The sequence below is a fragment of the Octopus sinensis genome, linkage group LG21, assembly GCF_006345805.1.
Source record: "Octopus sinensis linkage group LG21, ASM634580v1, whole genome shotgun sequence".
Classification (NCBI taxonomy): Eukaryota; Metazoa; Mollusca; class Cephalopoda; order Octopoda; family Octopodidae; genus Octopus; species Octopus sinensis.
Genome location: NC_043017.1, coordinates 8731870 through 8748272, shown reverse-complemented (window position 1 = coordinate 8748272; position 16403 = coordinate 8731870). Strand labels below are relative to the sequence as shown.

Genomic DNA, 16403 nt, shown 5'->3' with positions numbered 1-16403 from the left:
GCAAAGCATTTTTAGCCAGGGCTAGTGTTGAAGACATTTGTCCTAGATGTTGCACAGTGGGATTGAACTCACACAAATTTCTTTAAAAAAAAAAAGTAATTTTATTTTGTGTTTTATTGTCGGGGTAAATTTTTTCTATCATTTTTTTTTGTTCTTGTTTGTTACCCTCAGCTCTTGTCTGAACGGTGGAACCTGCATAGATGGGGTCAACACATATAGATGTAAGTGCCTTGCAAATTACACAGGCTCCAACTGCCAAACACTGATCAGAGCCTGTGACTCCAGCCCCTGTCAGAGTGGTGGAACCTGTCAGAATCGAAACAACTCCTACATATGTATATGTCCATATGGCATGAAGGGCCCACGTTGCTCCAAGTTTATTGACTGGTGTAAGCAAGCGTCATGTCACAATGGTGCCACATGTATACAGAAGGCTAATGAATTCCGGTGCGAATGTCAGGACGGCTGGACAGGCAAAACTTGTGATGTCCCCCTCACAACATGTGAAGTTGCTGCGAAAAGGAAAGGTAAGACTACCTCTGTCTATGTCTCTCCCTCACTTATCACCCTTTCTCCTTCCATTTTCTTGTTTCTTTTTATTTTCTATCTGTTGCTCCCATATACTGTATACCTGTCCCCATTCTCTCTCTTCCTACTTTTTTCTCCACCCTCTTTTTCTTGCCCTCCTCACACTCTACACCTGTTCCCCTTCTTTTTATGCTTGTCTCTCCTTTCTCCCTTTCTGCAGATCTCCCTGCTTTCACTTTGTCTGTTTTCTGTCTCCATATCTCTCTACTCTTTCTCTCTCTCTCTCTCTCTCTCTCTCTCTCTACCATTCTCTTTTTCTCTGTATCTACCTACCTATCTATCTGTTTGCTTTTGTCTCCCTCTTTGTCTATCCATGCATCTATTTCTATTCTCATTCTTTGTCTTTAGGTGTTTCCACAGACAAGCTGTGTGCTAACAAAGGCCGCTGCATCAACACAAACAATGGTCACATATGCCAGTGCCCTCCAGGATTTGAAGGAAGCTACTGTATGACCGACATTGATGAATGTGCATCTGCTCCCTGCCAGAATGGTGGATCATGCATCAACATGGTAAACCAGTACAACTGTAACTGTGCTCGCGGATTCCAAGGAAAAGACTGTGAGCTGAATGTCAACGACTGTGCAAAGAACCCATGCCAGCATGGTGGGACGTGTCATGATTTGGTTGATGATTTTATCTGTTCATGCCCTCCAGGTACCAATGGTAGACTCTGTGAAATTGACCTGATTGACTGCTATGAGAAAACATGTCACAATGGTGGGACATGCCAGGAAAAGGTCAATGGATTCTCCTGCATTTGTCCACGGGGTTTCGTTGGAAAGTTATGTGAGGGTGATGTCAATGAATGTCTTGAGAGACCTTGCGATCCAGTCGGCACAAAGGACTGCATCCAGTTGGTCAATAATTTTCAATGTAAATGCAAGGAAGGTTTCACAGGTGAGAAATTACTTTTTTTTTCTATTTTTAAGTGAATGAATTTTTATAAAAATCATACGAACAGTACACCCATACAGTTTGTGTGTCTGTGTTTGTCCCCCCAACATTGCTTTGACAACTGATGGTGTGCTTACATCCCCGTCACTTAGCAGTTCAGCAAAAGAGACTGATGCAATAAGTACCAAGCTTACAAACAATAAGTCCTGGGGTCAATTTGCTCATCTAAAGGTGGTGTTCCAGCATGGCCACAGTTAAATGACTGAAACAAATAAAAGAATATAAAAGGCAATTTTTTTCTGAGCTGCAATTTTTCTAAATCAGGTTGCCTGCCATATCTTCGAAATGATCCTTACAGCAGCAAAATTCCCTATATAGCAAAGTTTCCTAGAACCATATCTATCTCTGTATCTCTCTCTCTCTATATATATATATATACACACACACACACACACACACACACACACATAGTAGGCTTTTTTCAGTTTCCATCTACCAAATCGATGCACATGGCTTTGCTCACCCTGAGGTTGTAAAAGAAGCCATTTGCCCATGGTGTTGCACAGTGGAACTGAACCTGAAACCACATGGTTGGGAACCAAGCTTCATAGCCATACAACCATGCCTGCACCAGTGTGTGTGTGTGTGTGTGTGTGTATCAGTACTCTCATTATTTTCTAAATTCATTTAAACACTTTGTGTATTTCCCTAGAAACAAATAAAAGGGAATCACAAAACATGTGAACATTGTTGTCGATATTTATTATGATATTGTTTCTATTATTATTATTATTATTATTATTAAGGCAATGAACTGACAGAATTGTTAGCAGCAGCCAGGCAAAATGCTTAGTGGCATTTTGTCTGTCTTCACCTTCTGAGTTCAAATGCTGCCAAGGTCAACTTTGTTTTTCATCCTTGCAGGTCAATAAAATAAATACCAGTTGTGTACTGGGGTTGATGTTATCAATTTATCCTCTCCCCAAACTTGCTGGCTTTGTGCCAAAATTTGAAACCATTATTATTATTATTTTCTGTTTATTTAGGCACAACTTGTTCAACAAATGTGCCTTGTAAGAACTGTGTAACCAATCCCCAATGTTATCCTAACCAGTGCCTGAATGGGGGCATATGTATTAAAGGGATCTGCAACTGTGAACAGGTATGTTGTTTTAGCTTTGTCACCATTTTGTCTCACTGTAATAACTGTTCTATTTTTTCTCTCACCATTGTTTTTATTTTTCATCAGCTATTCAAAAATATAAACCTTACTCATCATATAAGTAACCATTATCATCATACAGTCAGATGACTTGCCCCAGACCAATGCAACTCTTGCATGCCAGACATCCCAGTTGAGCAATATGGCATAAATTGTCTGGTGTGGGTTTTTTGTCACTTTGGCCTTTCGTCAGCTGAAATATCTCAGCTCTGCACACCATGAGAATGGATGTAGTTTGCTAACTGAACCAGATGATCCTGGATGTGGAAAGTTTGTTGTCTGTTCATTTACTCAGCATCTTGTGATTTGGTCCCAGGAGACCACTTAAAACTGCATCTTGCTAGTGAAGTGGTGGAGTCCTGGTTTGAGAGTTCGAATGTTTGTGAGGAATGTGGAACCATCTCTTAGTCACTATCATTCCCAGAGTAGTAGCATCTCTTAAGGTTCCGGTATGGGTTAAGTGATACGTATGAGGGAGTACTGAAAAGTTCAGGAAGATCTGTTATGATTTTATTCAACATATTCCCCTCATTCAGAAGAACTGAATGACTGCTGCAGTAAGTGTATGAATCTAAGCCCTGTAAAAGAACTTGGAAGGTTGGGCCTCCAACCAGGCCTTTTGCAATACCCTTAAAGCCATGAACTTTTCAACACACCCCTCTACATAGGCATATATATATATATATATATATATATATATGCTAGTTTGGCAGGATCTGGCTAAACAGAAGACTGCACCAAGCTTCACTGTCTCTTTTGGCAGGGTTTTTACAGCTTGATGCCCTTCCTAACACCCGCTACCTTACAGAATGGGCTGAATGCTTTTTATGTGGTACCAGCACCATAAAAATCTGAATTCTTAAAGAGTTAAAAGTTCCTAAAATTTTTTAAAATCATATTTACAAGAACTCTTTTTCAATGTATAATCCATTTTCTGAATAAAAAAAAAATTTTTTGTTGTATTTCTGAATATAGGGTTATTCTGGAACATTCTGTGAAACCCCCAACTGTGACAAGATGACCTGTCAAAATGGAGGCACTTGCATCCTGGACAGTCGTAAGTACTTGAAATGCCTTTGTGTACCTGGTACTTCAGGCAAATACTGCCAGTTCAACAACACCGGAAAGAGCTTCAATGATACCCTTGATCAGCTGAATAAACTGTGCAGAGACCGCAAGTGTGAGGAGAAAGCTAACAACAGGCGTTGTGATGTGAGTAGAGAAATCACTGCAAAATTTACAATATAGTGAGGAGAGTGTATTTGTGTGTGTGACTGAGTTATACATGTGTGTGTCCAATGTACTTTATAACAGTGTTCCTCAGAAGTTGTTTGACCTTGTGAGTTGCAACATGATGCAAACCCCTTACTTGTTTTCAAGTAAGATTTTCATTTCACTCTGTCTTTGTATGTTGAGCTGCCAAACTGTGAGACATACAAAAGTGGCCACAACTCTTTAAGCATTGTCAATGTAATATGTTATGCTATGAAAAAGATACACAGCCAAAGATATGCACGTGCACACACACAAAAGAAACAGATGTGTATGTGTGTGTGTATGTATACTAATCATATCTGTCGGGCATGTGGAAGAGAGTGTAATTCGACAGGAGGACTTAAACGACATGCAAAGGTACATGAAGCCCAGTTACAACTACAGCCGGCTATTACCAGTAAAGGTTTTAGTTGCCAATTTTGTACAAGACATTGTAGATCTTTAGCTGGGCTAAAAAGTCACATTCGATCACAGCAACAGTAACAATTAAGCTTCATGCAATGGCCATACTTGATAACGAGGGGGCAGCCATAATAATAATATATATATATATATATATATATATATATATATATATATATATACACACACACAAACACACACAAATATCGATATCTATCTATGCATGTGTTCATGTGTGAAAACACACCTCCACAGTCAGAGTGGCTTGCATCAGTCAGTGTTGACAATGTATTTGCACCTGTAATTGAAGACTTGGCAAGGTTTTTTTTTTCCCACCTAGTGCCCTGAGTACCTAGTACTGTTCTCTCAATTCCCTTTGTTACATTGAAACTAGCAGTTGCCCATGCATTAAAGCCTTCCCTAGTTCTCTCAAAGGGAAAGGCCTTTCTTAAAGACCAGTATTACAGTTTGGTACCAGAGTTGTCGCAGGCGTTCCCATCAGAATTGAAAAGACTGGTACAGATAACCACAAGGTGCAATGTGTTAAAATACCATTTTATATTGGTTTCAAATTTTAGTGCAAGGCCAGCAATCTAAGTGAATTACATTGGCCCCAGTATTCAACTGGTACTTGCATTTCACCTGGTGTGGTAACGATTCTACTATCTTGCCACCTTAATACCATTTTATATAGGCACTGTTATTTATGCATGTGTATAATGTGAATATGTATTTGTATTTCAATATTGATTTTATTTCTTTTCTTTATATATTTTTTCCACACAATTGAAGGCTGAATGCAATTCCCATGCTTGTAAGTATGACAACATGGAATGTTCCAAAGGAACCTTCCCTTTCAAGAACTGTAAGAAGCAGTCGAACGGCCGGTTCTGTTGGGACGTTTTCCAAGACAACAAATGTGACCCTGAATGTAACAATGAAGATTGTCTGTGGGATGGATTTGACTGCAAAGACAAACAAGCTGCTTGCAACCCTGTCTATAAAGCATACTGCTCAGAAAACTATGGAAATGGCATGTGCGATAAAGGCTGTGATAATGAAGAATGTCTTTGGGATGGTCTGGACTGCGATAAGAACAAAGAAAGTTTAGCTGTCGGAACGTTGGTACTCATCGTTCTTGTGCCTCCAGAGACATTTCGGAAGAGTGCCACCCAATTCATCTGGCAACTTGGTGCACTCTTACAAACTGTGGTCCGACTCAAGCGTGGCGAGGATGGGAATTATATGATTTATCCATGGTACCAAGATGAGGAGGCAGATAACAAGGTGAACTTAGTGAAACGTTACATTACTCAACTGCTACGCACAGAACATCGGCTTTCACGTAGGGCTGCAGTTGTTAGAGGGTAAGTAAAACAGTCTTTCTATGAAAAATAATTATCAACATCATCATTTTTTAACATCCATTTTCCATGCTGGCATGGGTTAGATTGACATGGAGCTGACCATGCTCCAATTGTCTGTTGTAGCATGGTTTCTATAGTTGGATACCCTTCCTAATGCCAACCACTTTCCAGGGTGTGCTGGCTGCTCTTTACATGTCACCAGCACAAGTGAATTTTATGTAGCACTGGCACCTGCAAAGCACAAACCCAAATGTATGAATGACAGCGATTTTACTTAACTTGGCGAGTCTCCTGTTCCCTTGTCATTTCCTCAGTGAAGACCAGTGTCCAAAGATCCTTTCTTACCATTTTGTCCTACGTCTTCCTGGGTTTACCCAACTCCCATTGAAATGGTCAGAGTTATTGCTTTTTTTCTTTTGTCTACACTTCTGACTGACTGAAAGGCCCCAAAACTACTAATCTTCTTTTAACCCATTAGCATTTAAGCCAGCCATATCTGGCCCAAATATTTTACTTGTTTCTTTTCAAACTGGCCCCTTACACCTAGGAATCATTTTCCCATGTTTGCATGAGTTTATTGAGTCCTATTTTCTGCAGCTAGATGCCCTTCTTGTTACCAACCCTCACCTATTTCCAAACAAGGTAATACTTCCCTATTGCCAGACACATTTTTCACAGAATTTTGAAAATGAACAACACTGCTTGTATGACAGTGATGCTCATTTACACTACTATGTCATGTCAAGACCAGAAGACACACACGCATGTTTGTATATGGCAGAGATCTTTCCATTTCTACCCTCCCAGCCTCTCAAAAAGCTTTGATCAGCTCAAGGCTGTAGTAGAAGACACTTGCCCAAGGTGCTACACAGTAGGACTAAACCTGAGACCAGGGGAAGCAAACTTCTTATTATGGTTATTTATACATATGAACACGCACTGCACATGTAATATAAGGACTGTGCTGGTGGCACATAAAAAGCACCATTTGAGCATGGTCGGTGCCAGTGCCAGCTGACTGGCCCCATGACGGTGGCATGTAAAAAAACACCCACACTACACTCTTGGAGTGGTTGGCGTTAGGAAGGGCATCCAGCTGTAGAAACATTGCCAGATCAGATTGGAGCCTGGTGCAGACTCTGGCTCGCCAGCGCTCAGTCAAACCATCCAACCCATGCCAGCATGGAAAGCGGATGTTAAACGATGACACTGATGATGATGACATTAGTATGGGTGTGAATACATCTCTATAGATGCATGCCTGCATGGAATATTTCTAAGTATTTTCAATGCAAAATTTTCTGTCAGAAGATAACATTTTTATTAATTAATTAACATCAATATTTATTTTCCTTCTTTTTTGCATTCTCTACTTTCTCCTCCTCCTCCAGGACAAAAGTGTTTGTTGAAATTGACAATCGGAAATGTCAGGGCAGCACGTGTTTCCAGAACACAAGCAGGGCAGCTGAATTCATAGCAGAAAAAATGCGGCACGGTTGGAAGGCTGATTTTGATATTCACAAGATTGACAGTAAGTATAAGATATATGTGTATGTGTGAGTGTGTGTGTGTGTGTCCCTTGGCAAAAGATATACAATGTATATATCTCCTGTTTCAGCTGAAGAAAGCACTCAAGAACCCAACGCACCCTTCAAACTTGTCTACATTGTGGTTTCTTGTGTCTGTGTGTTGGCCATCATCATCCTGCTGGTGGTTGTCATGTCTCGCAAGCGTACCCGAGGTGTCACCTGGTTCCCAGAAGGATTCTTTGAAAGTATACGATCTGGCAAGGACACATCGAAACACATCCCACGCCGTAAGCCCGATGGGGAAGAGATGAAGTAAGTACAAATGAAGGAATTCTTCAAATATTGGTTTTAAATTTTGATACAGGACCAGCAACTTTGGGGTAGGGTGTAAGTCAATTATATCAACCCCAGTACTCAACTGGTACTTATTAATTAACCATGAAAGGATGAAAGGCAAAATTGACCTCAGTGAAATTTGAACTTAGAATGTAAAGCTGAACGAAATGCTGCTAAACATTTTTCCTGGTGTGCATACACATACTCACATATGCTTACATACATACAACACAAACATGTACGCACATAACTGATTTCTTTCAATTTCTGTCTATCAAAACCATCTCACAAGACCTTGGCCAGTCTGGGGCTATAGTAGAAGACACTTGCCCAAGGCACCATGCAGTGGGACTAAACCAGGAACCATATATGTTTGAGAAGCAGAGTTCTTACCACACAGCGATGCCTGTGTCTACAAATGATCCAGATATAAATTGTTGCATTTTATTTTTTACTTCCTTTTACCAATTTATTTTAAAATTACTTCCAGGAATCTCCCAAGAACTTGTAATTTACCTCAGTTTGATCCAGCTCTTATGAAACTTGATGCCAACGACAACAGATCAACTCCACAAAGTACTGACCAGTGGGACATAGATGATAACGACCACCATCAATGTAAAAGAATCAAGGTAAAATGACAGCTTTCAGCCAACAGGGTTTGAAATTGGGCTGTGGTGACCAGAATATCAGGATAGAGGTGGGGATAGAAGATTGATATACTTGAGGTGGTACCAAAAAAAAAAAAAAAAAAACAGGGACTGAACGTTAGTATAAATGGAAGGGCATTTGAGAATGAAGCTTGCAGGTTCAGTGGAAGAGAAAATTTAAAGAGTTATGGTCATTATAGAATGACAATTTATACGTGATTATACTACTTGCTTTGCTTGCATATTGGAGGGACTACTACAATTCCTTTAGAAACAAGGATATTTCTGAGCTTACCATTTTAGTTCAAATTCCAATCACACAGTTAATAACTTCCACCCGCTTTCTCTTCTCACTATACCTGGGAATGTTATTGGATAGAGTCCTTAGGCTCCTTCTTCATAGGGTCCTATCAGAAGCAACTACCATTACATTTTCCAGCTAGATTGCCAAACACGACCAACTGAGACTATGGATATTATCTAACTATCTTGCTTGTGGTCTACCCCTAAGCCTCTTGCCAGTTGGCTTGGCTTGAAGAATCCATTTTGCAGTTCTTTACGGTGACATTTTAATCACATGTTCATAGCACTGGAGTAGTGATCTTCCAATGCAGAGACTAGCAGCTCAACCTGAAGAGACTCCTTGATCTCCATGCTATGTGCCTTGTTCAATAATATTACTCCTGAGATCCTTTGGAAGAACCCCATTTCAGCTGCTTGTATTTGTGATCATACTCTTTCAATCATTACCCAACATCCATGATTTTGTTTTTAATTTCTAGTTGAATTACTTTTTAAAATATTTTTGTTTAGTGGCAGGTGGGAGGATTAATTATAGGTCTAATTTAGGGACTTTGTTTTTACTTCTCTCATCTTTCCTTTTTCTCTCTCTATTTTTCTCCTCCAGTTGGATGAAATTGGTGAATCAAATGATGACAATTTGGAATTTGACCAGACAGACACACGGCAGTGGACTCAGCGGCATTTTGATGCTGCTAACTTGCCTAGTTCAATTCTTGCCCTGACACCTCCACGGGGAGATGATCAGCATGTCTCTAATGAAGTTGATGTCAGAGGACCTGGTAAGTTAGTTCAAAACACTTATTGGATTTCATTTGAATTTTTCACTTGTTGTTATTATGCATATATAACAAAAGTTATATGACCAAAATTACAAATTATCATTATTTAATCCTCTTGACAACCAACCCATATAAGATCACACCTAGCTTTATGATACAAACTTCCAGTTTAAAAATCATCTAAATTAAAACTTTTCCTGAAAATTTCAAGTTAAATTATGTTCCAAACACCAGCTTAATAATGGCAGTTATTTTACTGAGAAAGAAAAGTGGGGAAATAAGAAAGCTTCTGACAATGCAGAAAGTTTTACAAAAACTCCTATTTCAGGTGCAAAGGCCCATCCTCAGAAGGAAACAGTCTGGGAAATGTCCAGTTACACAGGTTCCGTTACCTTACTCAAACTCCTTGGTGTTAGGAGTTTGAGTAGGGTAACGAAGCCTGTGTAACTGGACATTAAAGGATTTTGTAAAACTTTCTGCCTTGCCAGAAGCTTTCTTATCCCCCCCCCTTTTCTTTCCCTTCTTTGGTTCGACCATACTTCAAACAAACCACAAATCTCTTATTTTACTAAATTCTATATAATTTTCAAAATTAATTGAAACAAAGGTATTTCAATGGAAATATGGTGACAAAGGATTAATGTTAACAATCCTTCCAGTTCACCATCTTGATAATAATAATAATGATTTCTTTTAATTTTTATTGAACTATTTCTTTTGAAGCTGTTTCCTTTGATATTAAATCTCCAAATATTTCTGTTCATAGATGGCTTTACGCCACTCATGTTGGCATCGTTCCGAGGCCAAGGACTGGACACCGATGGAGATGATGAAATATCTGGTGAAGGCGAGTCTGAAGATAAATCAGCTGGTATCATAACAAATCTTCTCATGCAAGGAGCTGCCATTAATGCCCGCACTGACCGTACAGGTATGTAGATGTTTCACTAAGCACACACACATACACATGCTCAGATGACTGTTAACAAACATCACTGATTATTTGGTCCACAGTGTGACACAGAATGTGACAAGGGCAGCCCTTTGAATTACGGTTACAACTCATTTTTGCCAACTGAGTAGACTGGAGCAGCATGAAATAGAGTGTCTTACACAAGGAAATAATGTGCCTCTGTAAATAGAACTCATGATCTTATTGTACACCGAATGCCCTAATCAGTAAGCCATGCACCATCACGCATATAGAGCAGGCTTCCATACAATTTTATTCACAAGGCATTGGTCAGTTCAAGGCCATAGTAGAAGATCCTTGCCCAATGTGCTGCCCAGTGAAACTGATCCTGAATCTACATGGTTGGCAGGTAAACTTCCTAACCACACAGTCATATGGATATTTATTATTAATATTATTATTATTGTGATTATTATTATCATTACTATTATTATTATTGTGATTATTATTATTATTATTTGTTTAAGGTGAATCATCTTTGCATTTGGCTGCTCGTTATGCCAGAGCTGATGCAGCTAAAATCTTGTTGGAAGCTGGAGCTGATCCCAACGCCCAAGATTGTACAGGAAGGACTCCGCTCCATACTTCGGTATCTGCTGATGCACAGGGTGTCTTCCAGGTGAGAGGAAATAAGAATTTATATTTTCACATCTTGTTGTTTGTGTCTGGATCAAACTGGATCCAGCAGATTTATGATTAAAGGAATTCCATATTTGACAATGCTGCCTGTTAAGATATTTCTGGAGTCATTTGTACTATGAAACCAGAGGCAGTTTCAGTTGGGTTGGTATCGAAAGGGTAAATTGTTGTTTAGCTCCCAAGTCAAACCTGATCAAAAATGTTCCTGCCATGACCATCCCATATTTTTGTTACAATTGTGAATGTAAAACAACTATGTTATCTAAAGTGTTCTTTCTTTAAGGATCTGATATGAGGAAAATTTGACTTTTCTTTTTTCGTCAGCTGGAGCAACCCATAGCTTGACAAGTAATTCTGTATAGCATTGTACTACATACAGTATGTACTGTAGTGTTACTGCTACATCATATGGTGTAGTACTCTGATGGTACTGTTACAGTTTGTAACACTGTGGTGTTACTACCACAAAATGTAGTTTAATACTGTAGTATTACTACTACATTGTATGAGTAGTACTTTTGTGTTACTGCTACAGTATGTAGTACACTACTGTGATTTTATTACTACACATGGTCAAGTACTGTGTGGTACAGTGACATTATTGTTGTAGTATGTGGGTGTACAATTGTGATGCTATTGCTAATGTATATGTTGTAGTTTGTACATAAGACAATCTAAGATTTATTTACTTTCCATGTTTTGGACAGATTTTATTAAGAAACCGTTCTACAAATTTGAATGCCCGCATGAACTGTGGTACAACCCCTATGATTCTGGCTACAAGACTGGCCATTGAGAGAATGGTGGAAGACCTCATTAATGCCGACGCCGATATAAATGCTGCTGATGATTCAGGTAAGAGACATTTTACTTAGTATATACTATAAATGATGATGATGATCATCATCATCATTTAGCGTCCGCTTTCCATGCTGGCATGGGTTGGACGGTGCAACTGGGGTCTGGGAAGCCAGAAGGCTGCACCAGGCCCAGTCTGATCTGGCAATGTTTCTACGGCTGGATGCCCTTCCTAACGCCAACCACTCCATGAGTGTAGTGGGTGCTTTTTACGTGCCAGACGAGGCTGGCAAATGGGCTGTTAAACCTATTCCTTCAAATACCAGAACATTTGACTTTGTGACAAAGCATGTGACCCTACATTTTGCCTTCTGGCTCCCTGCAGAGGACAGGCCCTCAATATATGGCTTTCTCTCAAGGTGGCAAGCTGGAAGAATTGTTAGCATGCTGGGCAAAATGCTTAGTGGCATTTTGTCTGCCTTTTTATGTTTTGAGCTTTTTACAATTGGATGTCCTCCATCATCATTCAACATCCATGTTCCATGCTATTTATGTATTCATTTGTCATCTTTTCAGGAAAAACTAGTCTCCATTGGGCTGCTTCAGTAAACAACGTGGCTGCAGCAAAGGTTCTGCTCCATCATGGCGCTAACAGAGATGCACAGGATAACAAGGTATGTATCATTGCTGTTTGCTCTTTGATCTCTTGTACTTCTGTTTCTCACTCTTCATCACAGCTGGTTGGGTTGATGAGGTGCTCAGCTATGATGAGTTTTAAAACTTTTGCCCCTTCATGCTCTGTTCTTACCTCAACATACTCTATTTTTGCTCCCTACATCTCTACTCTTGCCCTTATGCATTCTAAACTTGCCCCTATATACCCTACTCTTCTCCCTACATGCTGTATTCTCACCCTTAGACATTCTCCAAGGTGAAGTCAAAATGTTCAGTAATTTTCCCTCTATACCTGTGAATGTATTCAACTGACCACCGTAGAAGCCTTATGTTCTCTCTCTCTCTCTCTCTCTCTCTCTTCACTAAAAAACAAATGAAAATCAGCCTCTTCACTGTTACACTGAAATCACCAGCTTACTTACCTTCATCAGATTCTCCAACAAAGGCGAACAAACTGAGACCTCAAAGTCAATGTCAGTCTTTTCCCTTGTAAAAATTATATATTTCAATTTTGTCTATTGAATCTATTCACAAGGCTTTGGTCAGTTCTGGTACTTTAGTGTACGACACTTGCCCGAGGTGCCGCATAGTGAGACTGAACCCGAAAACTTTATGGTCGGGAAGTGAGCTTCTCTCAACTATGTAGCCATGCTTCTTGTTAAAACCCAAGTTGTCATGACATAGACGCTGGAACTTTGGAGGTCACCCATTCAAATCAGCTTTCACCCTCAAATTATTGGTAATGATCTGCAGACTTTTAACACTTCACATATCATTATTCACTGTCGGTTACTGTACTCCTGATACTCCGAGACTTGGTCCAGTGTCAATTGTTGTACTCCTATCTTTGACATAATATTAGTTCAGTGTCGACAGTGATACTCTTGTTTCTCAAACACAATATTCATTTGCTATCAATTTACTCTTACTCCAGAACTGAGTGACAGAACACCACCTGTCACACAGAAACTCTTTCACTGACTGTTCTATTCTGTCATGTGACCCAGAGAACAACGACCAATGAGAGAACCTAGAAGTTCAGCTGATCACATGATTATTGTGGTCACATGACAACTGGTCATTTATCCTATCGTTGCACCCTATTCCAACTTCCCCATTCATTAAACTGTTTTGATTCACGATAACGACAAATCTTTTTATATGAACAATTCTCTTTCTGTCTTTTCAGGATGAAACTCCACTGTTCCTCGCTGCCCGAGAAGGAGGCTACGAAACTGCCAAAGTACTCTTGGAATACCATGCCAACCGAGATATTACAGATCACATGGATAGACTACCAAAGGACATGGCTGCCGAGAAGTTGCACCACGACATAGTTACTTTGCTCGAAGAGTACATGTTGAATACTTCGCCGACGATGCAAGTATCAAACAACATTGCCCCTTCCCCACCATCGATGAACTTTGTGCAATCATCGAAACAGAAACAGCGTCCACGTAAATCAACCAAGAACAATCCTCAGTGCAAAGATGTCCAGTCTACAAAGCCAAACAGTGTAGCAGCACAAAAACCTCGCTCCCGCAAGAAGAAAACGCCTGAAGCAACAACCATGAACGGCGGCACAAACACCGAGATGTTGGTTACGACTAAATCGCCACCGAATATGCACTCTTCCCCTGGTGGGGTTGTTGATGTAATGTCTCAGTTTGACCAGGGTGCTTGTCAAGGTCAGTTGGTGATGACCGCCAATATGGACACAGAGCGGGATCCTGTTTATCTAGAAAGAGCAGTTATGCGTGCACATTATGCCAAACCTAACCACAGTTACGACATGTCACCCAACTGGTTCAAATCTGCGCAGGTGACTAAGCAGGGACCACCGCCACTGCCACCACAACAGCAGCAGCAGCAACAACAGCAACAACCTCCACCACCACCACAGCTACAACCACCACAGAAAGTGCCTCCACAACAAATGCCCCCTCACCTGGTGCAGGTAGTCCCTCAGCAAACAGGCCCTGCACCAATTGCATGCAATGTGCCATCACCTGTAAAACCGAAGAACCTGCCAACATCACCGACACACCTGCAGGCGATGCAACAACATGCACAAATGAACAGGGCAGCACAGCACGAGAGTTGCACATTTGGTGGTGGCGGAGGAAATGGTGGAGACAGCATTGGTTTGCTCTATCACTCGGATTCACCCCATTGTCAAAAAGTGGCCGCCCCACATCCAATCGCCCCTGAACAGTACCCCACCCCTCCTTCACAGCACAGTCACGTCAGCATGGAAGCCCCCATGCAGCACACACAGTCAGTCCCACCAGACCACTACCTAACGCCGTCGCCTGAATCTCCTGGTCAGTGGTCAAGTTCATCTCCTCACTCACCCCTATCATCTAACTCTGACTGGTCAGACGCCAGTCCAATTCAGACCATCAGTCATCATACACACAACCGAAACACGAAACGCTTAACTGATGCTATTTACATATAAACAATATTAGTGGGGAGCAGTAACAAGCAGTTGCTACAATTCTACTACTACTACTGCTATTACTACTACTTCTACTATAAGAGTGTGAGCAGGTGTAGTAATATTCTAAACTGTTGTTATTATTATTACTACTACTACTATTATGACAACAAAACTACTACTACTAAAACAGATGTTGACTTCACACTTGCCTTTATGTAGAAGAAACATTACCGTAACTGTATGATCATCATCAGCAGCAACAACTACAAGATACTTTAATATGAAATCATGTTTGTGTGGGTGGGTTACAAGCTTCCTCTCCAAACTCGAATATACATACAGTCTACCATTCATTCTCATTGTTTTTAAGAAAACATCCACTCTTGGTGGAAACGCTATTTGTGTGCATATACATATATACATATACATGTGTGTGTGTATATATATATATATATATATATATATATGTGTGTGTGTGTGTGTGTATGCGTTTGTGTATGTATATGTTTGTATATTTATGTATATGTGTATATATATGTTTATATATGTGTGTGTGTATATATATATATATATACAAATATATACATATACACGAAACGTGCATCCCTTGAATCACTTAAAATTATATACACACATGTATTGAGTTATACTTCTTGTGTTTTATCAAACACACATAATACACACACATCACTAGTGTAATATATATTTGTCATATGTAAAGTGAACAGGATTATAATATCCGGACTCAAAAGTTTTGCACAGTCAACTGTGCAAAAGCTTTGTAGGATTGACTGTATTCATCAGTGGATTGTGAGGAGAGAAAAGAAATTATACACACACACACACATGCATTCATTTATGTATATATATATATATACATATGCATGCACACATACATATACGAACAAAATACATTCACACACAAACACATTTTTAATCCTTGACTTTAAGTTCAACAGAATATATAGTTTAGCTTGAGTACTTTGAAAAGGATGCTAAAGGGCTTTGTTGAACTCGTAATTAAGGATTGAAAATTTTGCTTTGAGTACTTTATTCTAAGTGGCCTGACAGTGTTCCTTTGATTCGGTCATCTTGATGAATATAAGTCTTGTGTGTGTTTTGTTTAAATACTGGTTGAAATGGGTCCCAAAGACAATAGAGCAGTAGCTGTCTCAAGGTTTCTCTGTACCTTCATGGATCATTCATATGAGTGTACAATGACCTTTCTTAATGTACAGAATCTTCAAGCATTTGTGCAAAGGTGTTTTTATATGTTAATAATATATATATATATATATAGTGTGTATGTACACACATTAAGGTTTTCCAAAAACTTTTCGCATGGTGTTTGCAGCATGAACTAGAACCATTTTAATACAGCAGCTGGTGCTATAGTGTTTGCCTGGGCTAAAGAGCCTCCTACCTCCACTAACCTCTCCCAGATTTTCATAAAGAAGTATTTCTATCCAAGTTAAGTTGACTGTACTGTGGCTTGCAATGTCCACATCTCCTCTTTGTGTGATTAGG

At 39.7% G+C, this 16403-nt stretch overlaps 1 protein-coding gene across 4 annotated transcripts in view; it reads left to right on the top strand.

Moving 5' to 3' along the window:
• The window catches only part of LOC115222834 (neurogenic locus notch homolog protein 1-like), a 165314-nt gene extending 150169 nt beyond the window's left edge, over positions 1-15145 (top strand). For all 4 annotated transcript variants that reach the window (XM_029793162.2, XM_036511887.1, XM_029793163.2 and 1 more), the window contains 14 exons: positions 172-527; positions 937-1488; positions 2532-2647; positions 3683-3919; positions 5177-5751; positions 7143-7282; positions 7370-7592; positions 8107-8248; positions 9174-9348; positions 10115-10279; positions 10789-10940; positions 11668-11815; positions 12335-12432; positions 13623-15145. In XM_029793162.2, the coding sequence (XP_029649022.1) occupies positions 172-527; positions 937-1488; positions 2532-2647; positions 3683-3919; positions 5177-5751; positions 7143-7282; positions 7370-7592; positions 8107-8248; positions 9174-9348; positions 10115-10279; positions 10789-10940; positions 11668-11815; positions 12335-12432; positions 13623-14894 (4351 nt within the window). In that variant the 3' untranslated portion in view covers positions 14895-15145. The remainder of the gene's footprint in view (positions 1-171; positions 528-936; positions 1489-2531; positions 2648-3682; positions 3920-5176; positions 5752-7142; positions 7283-7369; positions 7593-8106; positions 8249-9173; positions 9349-10114; positions 10280-10788; positions 10941-11667; positions 11816-12334; positions 12433-13622) is intronic.
• The last annotated feature ends 1258 nt before the right edge of the window (positions 15146-16403 follow it).